Source organism: Silurus aristotelis, assembly GCF_946808225.1.
Source record: "Silurus aristotelis genome assembly, chromosome: 29".
NCBI lineage: Eukaryota > Metazoa > Chordata > Actinopteri > Siluriformes > Siluridae > Silurus > Silurus aristotelis.
In genome coordinates this window covers 10,026,928-10,035,551 of record NC_139602.1, presented here as the reverse complement: position 1 = coordinate 10,035,551, position 8,624 = coordinate 10,026,928, and the positions used below count along the sequence as shown (strand labels likewise).

Here is an 8,624-nt window from a genome sequence, read left to right as displayed (position 1 = left end):
GTAAATTTTTTGTTTTTCCAGAGAGTCTGACTCTTGTTTTACTGTTTCTGACTTGGGACACTTTCCTATAGATTACAGGTTTATGTCACTTACTGTATATGTCACTCATCAAAGGCTTTTCCTAGTGCTACAGTATGTAGCTTAATCAACACTTCCTGTGTGCAAAGTATTAGCAATATTTTATAAAGGTAAATCGAATTTCTAGCAAGACTGGACAGTCGGACACGATTCGATCTGAAAACCTGTGTCTCCGAGTCTATTGTTATGGATCTCCGCTTTCCTCTTGGCCATCCTGAATTATTTATGCGCCTTCATGAACTCACAATGAGGAGGATCTTTTCTGTCCAGTTGGAAAGATAAAGATAGAGAGCGAGAGAGACAGAGAGAGAGAGAGAGAGAGAGAGAGAGAGAGAGAGAGAGAGAGAGAGAGAGAGAGAGAGAGAGAGAGAGAGAGAGAGACGGCGCCTCGGTACTGCCCTGGGCCCCCAGCTCCACTCGCTGCCAGCTGCCACTCCTGACAGCCCGCGGTGGACAACTTCATTATTTTCCCATCTGCCTCCTGTTTTTGCCGTGACAAGTTCATTTTCAGCTTCTCTCCTCTCTTGTGCTCTCCTCTCCCGCCAATCGATACAGCTGATAAGACAGCTGTGACAAATGGCTTCGAAGACTGAGATGATATGGATGTCATCATCCCTTGTCATGGCATTTTGTCATGTTGTCGGACTTTTCACGTGCCATTTCGTACCTCTAGGATCATGTGTAACGCTCGTAGATGTACCGTTCATCCGAGTCTCTGTAAACACATTCTGTAATAATGAATCATTTAATTCATATGGAGACTGTCGAAAGTTTAGAAAGTTATGCATGGGTTTTGAAAGAAACATGTTCCTTTGGCTTCCATGCAAAAACTCGGTAATGTAACAATATATAAATATCCACATATTTTCATTAGAAAATTCTCCCTTAGCATGAAGAACAGCTTCACACACTCTCATCCCCTGGACAGTTCATTTCTCTGAACGTTCTTGCCAAAGATGTTCTTCACTAGTTAAATATTTCTTTACGATCCAGTTCATCCCAGAGCAGTGCAACAGGATTTAGGCGCAGTGACTGGGCAGGCGGTTCCATTATAAACAACACTTTAGATGATGGTTTGCTTTCTAACACTTACAGAGCTTCGCTTTTTAGCTCATTATCTTGTTGTTTGATGAAGTCAATGAACCACAGTTCAGGTGGAATTGCATGGTGTTGAAGTATGGAATGGTGACCATGTTGGGAAGTGTTGAGCCCTAATGAGATCTTCAGCAGAGGTGCAAAATGTAATCAGTAACGCACATTGTCTATTAAAATATAGTGGAGAAAAGAGTAAAATGATCCTTTGACACCTTTTACCTTTGACACTCAGTAAAAGCTGAATGAAAATGTTTGCTTTAGGTGGACGAAGTACACAAACCATGTAGTTGAGTTAAAGTAAAGTTTGACTTTGTAAAATGTGACTCCAGTAAAGTAAAAGTTTCTCTTTAATCTTTTACTTGAGTAAAAGTACAAAAGTTTTTGCCTTCAAATGTACTTAAGTATCCAAAGTACTGATTTATTATAACTATAATGTTCCTATTTTCATTTTTATCACAAGATTCTTTAATCACCTCAGTTTATGTGAAAAGACTCGAATGTGACTCTCGGCACACTGATCTATTAATAGAATGATATTAATGACTCAAACACTGATTGATTTCTGTTACAATGATCATGAACCCAAAACCTTCTTTTCAACTACTTTAATAAAACGTGTAAATGAGGTCACGTGTGTTGTGGCGAGTTCGAGTCTGGAGTTTCTTCATCATTTATTCCTCTCTAAATGTTCTGCTTGATGTTGAACTGATGCTGAACTGTATGTTGGTGATCAGTAGATGCACCAAGCGAAGATCTGAACACGTGTAAAACAGAGCGTGCGCTCGATCCTGATTGGCGACTCGCCACGTGTTTCACCAGTTACGTTTTTATCCTCATTAATAAAAAGAAACGACTGATTTCACTAAATGTAATCGAGTTAAAAGTCAAATATTGTGAAATGTAGTAAAGTAAAATCTCCCCAAATGGAAAAATTACAGTAAAGTGCAGATACGTGACAAACCTACGTGCATTCTGTAACGAATTACATTTACTTCCTTACTGTCCACCACTGTTTGTTTCTGTTACAGCATCAATGCTAAGGGCCGATTCAACATCTCACAGAAAACACATGCTTCATATCAATAATGATTATTGATTATTAAACAGGATTATAGCGGGAATAAGCTGCCAATATGAAAAGAGTTGTGTTTTAGAACGAGCGCATCGGAAAAAATAATAAAAGCAATCAGAATGCATGTTCACCTGCTTCATGAATTCATGGATTTCTTGTCATTTTTTGTGAAAATAAAGGAGAAATTTGTGTTTTGAGTGAGTGTGTGCGCACCGGTGTGTGTGTGTGTGTGTGTGTGTGTGTGTGTGTGTGTGTGTGTGTGTGTGTGTGTGTGTGTGTGTGTGTGTGTGTGTGTGTGTGGTAATTATTTTTAAATGTTAGGCATATTAAAAAAACACATAAGAGAAAAGAAAGAAAACAGGATGGCCTGGTGGGGCAGCAGGTCGCATTACAGTCTCACAGCTCAAGTATTCTGAGCTGATCTCGAGTTTTCCCTGCGTCCGTACAGGTTTCCTCCAGGTCCTCCAATTACCGCCTGCTTCCCGGAAATGTGCTGCTAGGTGAATTGGCTAAGATAAATTGCTTCTCTGTGTGTGTGTGTGTGTGTGTGTGTGTGTGTGTGTGTGTGTGTGTGTGTCCGCTGCTCTGTGATGAACTGACATTCCTGCCTCATGCCCACCGTATCCACTACAATAAAGAACAAGAGCGAACAAGTTCCAATTACGGGCGTTTAAACGTAGCTGATTTTTTTCTTCCCGCTCCTTCATGTCTCTTCGGGAGAATCGTTAAGCAGGCATCTACACTTTCAGGTGCAAGAAGTGTTAGAAGGTCAGAGCAGATTCAAGGTTTTAAAATCTAAGGGGTTCCTTTGGGAAAAACCCGAAGAACCCTCGAAGGCTTACGTAAGCTCTAGTCCTGGATATGAATAGAAGTTTTATATTATTTTATATTAGCAGGAGACGACAGGTCTCTCGGACAGGTGTTTCTCTCGAACTGGAGTGCTACCATGTACCTTCTGCAGTAAGGAATGTGCAGAAATCCCTTTCAATGGTTTCAATGATTAAATAATGATCCTTTTACAGTGCCATGTCTTAAGGGTACAATATGTGTCCTCGTCGTCTCCTTCGGTACCAAAAAAAAGTCGCTTTATTTGTAAGAGCGCAAATATACTACACCCAGATGTTTATCCACATCTGTTAAGCCTCGATAACTGCTGTGGACAATCACTTCTTTCTTCTTTCTCGGGTAATTACAGAGCGCTGAGCACCGGAGGAACGCGGAGTGCACTTTATCTCGGAGGAACAGCCTCGCCTTCGCGAGCTGTCAGAGGTCGTCATTTTTCTGCTTAACTCCGGACCTGCAGATGTTCGAGTAAATATTTGCCATTCGTAACGAGTGAAGAAGAGAGACGTGAGAGTTAATATCAGTCCCGGTGTGTGTGTGTGTGTGTGTGTGTGTTGGGGGTGTCGAGGGTGCTCTGTTCGCAAAGGATTTTCGGACAAAAGTTTATGGACACCTGATCATAAGATTTGTGTGCTTTTTTGAACATCTATAAATTCCACATTTAATCCCAATGGACTTTTCAAACAACCTCCAGTCTTCTGGGAAGATGTTCCACTAGATTTTGTAGAGATTTGTTCACAAGGGTGTTCAGGTAGTGATGTAGGTGAGAAGGTGAGGAGGCCTGGGGTTCAGTCAACTTTCACATTCATCCCAAAGGTGTTCAATGGGGTTTCTAAAGTCTTATGGCAGGCCACTCAAGATCTTCCACACACTTCCAAACCATATAAATCAGATCTTCATAGAGCTGGCTTTGTGCACAGGGGCATTGTCATACTGGAACTGGTTTGTGTCTCCTAGTTCAACTTCAACAGCCAATCGAAATGAAATGCTCCTTTATAAATGCTAATGAAGCTTAATATTACTTACTATAAGACTGTGTGTATCACTGAGACACCTCTGATACATTTTCTGCTGACGTATAGTAGGAACGTTCTCAGACGCCGTGAGTTGTCTGAAATGACGGTTTTCATATCGCAAATTGTTTTTCTCGTCCCACGCTTTAGGCTCGAACACGCAGCGGAAACGAGAACAGAGAAAATATGATCTACTCCGAGAAAACATTAAGTGTGAAATTTGACAAAAGCGTTGAGGTAATCAGCGTGAACTCTTCCACTGAGGTTCCTGAAGCAGCTGTGATGTGCCATTAACATATTAATCCTCCACAAGATGCTGGAAGAGACAGGGAAAGAAAAAAAAAATTATTTCTACAATATAAACAAATTTTATTTTGTAATGCTGAGTCTCTTAGATTATTTCCATTTGAAAAAAAAGTAAGGTTTTGGTCGGGTTTTATTTTTTATGGGAATACCTTTACCACACACACACACACACACACACACATATTCTCTACATAACAACACCTCGATATTTGGACTTTTGTCCATTCTGATCTGTGCGAGTTGAAGCCACTTACCTGGAGTCTCAGTTTGCCCCATTTGTACCCACCTCTCTGCGATTAATTACCCTTCCACGCTTGCTCCTGGGCAGTGAGCGATTTTCAGGGCCTGTGGAGCAGTCATAGAAGATAAAAGCCAACTTGATGGATGCACTGTCCCATATGGTCCCTATCCCAGTTTGAGGTCTTGCAGAGTGCAACTAGCCTTCAACTGGCCATCGTTAATGTTTCATGAGCTCGCGAGAAAACTGATCTGATTGCCTGAAGACCTTAAAGCTCTCGATGAATTGTTGATTTGATGATTTGAAGTCTTGCCTTGACAGCAGTTGGTATAGAGTGAAGCAGGGCCTGGGTTAGCATCTGAAAGGTCAGTGGAGAAGTACTGTATATGGTACTTTGGATTAGAAGATTTAATTTGTCACATATACACTGATCAGGTATAACATTACTATAACATTGCTGCTAAAACAGTCTTGACGCATCGAGCATCAACAGCATGAACTTCTTCAGCAGTTTGAGCTGTTGGATCGGACCACACGGACCAGCCTTCGCTCCCAATGTGCATCGATGAGCCTCGTCCCTCACGACCCTGTTGCCAGTTCACCACTGTTCCTTCCTTGGAGCACTTTTAATAGATACTGACCACTGCAGACCAGGAACATCCCACAAGAGCTGCAGTTTTGGAGACGCTCTGACCCAGACGTCTAGACATCATTTGTTCCTTGTCAAATCGTTACGCTCGCCCATTTTTCCTGCTTTGAACACGTCGACTTTGAGGACAAAATGTTCACTTGCTGCCTAATAGATAAATCCACCCACTAACAGGTGCCATGATGAAGAGATAATTAGTGTTCTTTACTTCACCACTCATAATGTTATGATGTCATAATGTCATCGCTGTACATTACAGTCACATATACTAAGATACTTATGTAGTCATAATTCCATCCATCTGACTACCTAGCTACTACATTATCCAAAACTGTATCTCGGTCACTCTTACATTGAGCAGGTAGAGGAAAACTGGACACTTCCGTTCTTCTCATGATTCGTTGGTCTGTGGACTGCAATAAAATACAAACTGCACAACATTTTTAACCCCTTAGTAAATTGTCTGTTTTCCATAAATTCTCCGTAAAACATTAAAGCTGTTTGTAGTGAAAGTAAAATGTATGCCATTAGTGGTGTAGTGGTGTCTCTAACTCGAACTTCCTCGTCCTTTATTGGCAGTGGGACGCAATTAACGAAATGGATGAATACTTCAGCCCCATTCATACGTACCAGGTGTGCAATGTCATGAGCCCCAACCAGAACAACTGGCTGCGTACCAAATGGATCCAGCGGAGCGGCGCGCATCGGGTCTATGCGGAGATCAAGTTCACACTCCGCGACTGCAACAGCATGCCTGGCGTTCTCGGCACGTGCAAGGAGACCTTCAACCTCCACTACTGCGAGACGGAGCGGGATGTCGGAACCAGCCTCCGAGAAAACCAGTTCTCCAAGATCGACACCATCGCTGCCGATGAGAGCTTCACCAACGTGGACCTGGGAGTCAGGAGGCTGAAGCTGAACACGGAGGTGCGTGGCGTGGGGCCTCTGAGCAAGCGCGGCTTCTATTTGGCATTTCAGGACATCGGGGCCTGCATCGCCATCGTCTCAGTGCGAGTTTACTTCAAGAAATGCACCGGCCTGGCGAGGAACCTGGCTGTGTTCACGGACGTGGTGACTGGGGCAGATTCCTCGTCCCTGGTGGAGGTGAGAGGTCAGTGCGTGGATCATGCTGAGGAGAAGGACACGCCTAAGATGTACTGCAGCGCTGAGGGGGAGTGGCTGGTTCCTATTGGACGCTGTGTGTGCAGTGCTGGGTTTGAGGAGCACAGAGAGGCTTGCATTGGTAAGTGACCTGCTTTTTCATCTTACAGAGCGTTGTATTAGTGGCAGGCCATTAGGGCCAGCAATGCCTTCTCTGCTGACCTGTGTCTTAATATATTTCTGTCCATGAATATGTATTTATTCTGTTTACAGTAGAGTTTCTAGCCAATTAAAATTCAGCCACCACATCACGTTTTGCCCAGTCAAAAGAATCTGCATTGAGGCCTTCAAAATGAACACTGAAGGACCTTGCAGCGTACAGTTCATGCTGCTAAAAGGATTTAGCTTTAACCAATTAGATTTCGAGTTGGTGGCATCGAGGCCATCCAGAAGGCATTCAATAACATCTGCATCAGGTTTATTTAATGAAGTTAATATCGATGCTTTTGTTAGAGATGATTAATGCTGAAGGTGCAGTTGTGGCTACAGTGAAATGAGACGTGTTGAATTGTGTTCATTGTGTTGAATTCATTGCTTTAGAAATTACTTTCATTCTCACTGTATGAGATTCCTGTGTGATGTGTTCTACTGCGTTTCTCTATTATACTGATGGTTTCTGTAGCCATGGCGTCATGATGACGGTAGTGAGAGATTGATTGATTTGGGTACGATACCACAAAAAAAATATATATATATATATATATATATATATATATATACTTTTTTTTACTTGCTATTGGTAATTTTTTACACTCTTCTAAAAAAATCTGACTCAGGCCAGGATCAATGCTTGTGCAACATAATACATTTTAATAATAATAGTAATATTTGTGTGTGTTTGTTGTCTGAGGTTAAGTGTCAGAGCAATAGTGTTAAGCTTCCGCCCTCTGTGCTCATTTCTCACAGTCCTACACACACACACACACACACACACACACACACACACACACACGCTTACGCGCAAACACATACACACGCACACGCGCGCATGTGCACACACACATGCTACAATGTCTTCATGCACAAAAACGAGTGCTTTCTAAAATGCTGATCAAAACAAAGCACAAAGTCCTCCTCTCCTCTCCTCTCCCCTCTGCTCTCAATCTTCTCTCCTCTCCTCTCCTCTCCTCTCCTCTCCTCTCCTCTCTGCTCTCAATCTTCTCTCCTCTCCTCTCCTCTCCTCTCCTCTCCTCCCTTCTCTCTTCTCTCACTCTTCTTTCTTGTCTGCTCTCCCTCTCCTCTTCTCTCTCCTCTCCTCTTTTCTCCTTTCCTTTCCTTTCATCTCCTCTCCTCTCTTCTCTTCTCCCTCTCCTCTTCTCTCCTCTCCTCTCTCTTCTCTCCTCTCCTCTCTCTCCTCTCTCTTCTCTCCTCTCCTCTTCTCTTCTCTTCTCTTCTCTCCTCTCATTTCCGCTCTCCTTCCTCTCATTTCCTCTCATCTCCGCTCTCCCTCCTTTCTCCTCTTATCTCATCTCCCCTCATCTTTTCTCCTCTCCTGTCCTCTCCTGCTATCTCCTCTCCTCCTATCTCCTCTCCTCTCCTTTAATCTCTTCTCTTCTCTTCTCTTCTCTTCTCTTCTCTTCTCTTCTCTTCTCTTCTCTTCTCTTCTCTTCTCTTCTCTCTGTATTACGACACCTCTTTTTTCCAGTCTGGATAAAGGAGTAAAAAACGACAGAGAGGGAAAATATACATTTCACAGTGGATGAATCAGTACATGGATGTCGGCTGCTAGGGAGCCTTGTCAAATCCACTTCACTTAGTGACTTGATTTAACCCACTTACACTCCTCCACACATGTTCCTCTGCCTCCGAGGGCTCGACTTATTCATAACAGCTTGTAAACAGAGATCTATCCGATTGGATCGGCCTCGGAAAGGGTAGTGCTGCCGGGGAGGAGTTCATTAACCAATAGCAGGAAGGCCAGAGTAAGATGGATTTGTGTAGGTGATATTTGATAGTGGAAAATGGTCTCATTTTAAACGTAAAACGTGATTGAAGTCATTAGTATGTTATTTGGCAAAAAAAAAAAAAAAACTTGCAGGAATTCTGGATTCTGATCAGTTCTGATGTATAACAATGCTGACAATTTCAAAATGCAGCTTATCATTAACATTTTTTTGTTTGTATATGGAATCTTTTTATATTAATATTATTATTCAATATATATTTATT

The 8,624-nt window shown here is 42.4% G+C and overlaps 1 protein-coding gene across 3 annotated transcripts in view; it reads left to right on the top strand.

Annotated features, from left to right (window-relative positions):
* The window catches only part of epha8 (eph receptor A8), an 83,660-nt gene that overhangs the window by 33,981 nt on the left and 41,055 nt on the right, over nt 1-8,624 (top strand). For all 3 annotated transcript variants that reach the window (XM_083535260.1, XM_083535259.1, XM_083535261.1), the window contains one exon: nt 5,874-6,537. In XM_083535260.1, the coding sequence (XP_083391386.1) occupies nt 5,874-6,537 (664 nt within the window). The remainder of the gene's footprint in view (nt 1-5,873; nt 6,538-8,624) is intronic.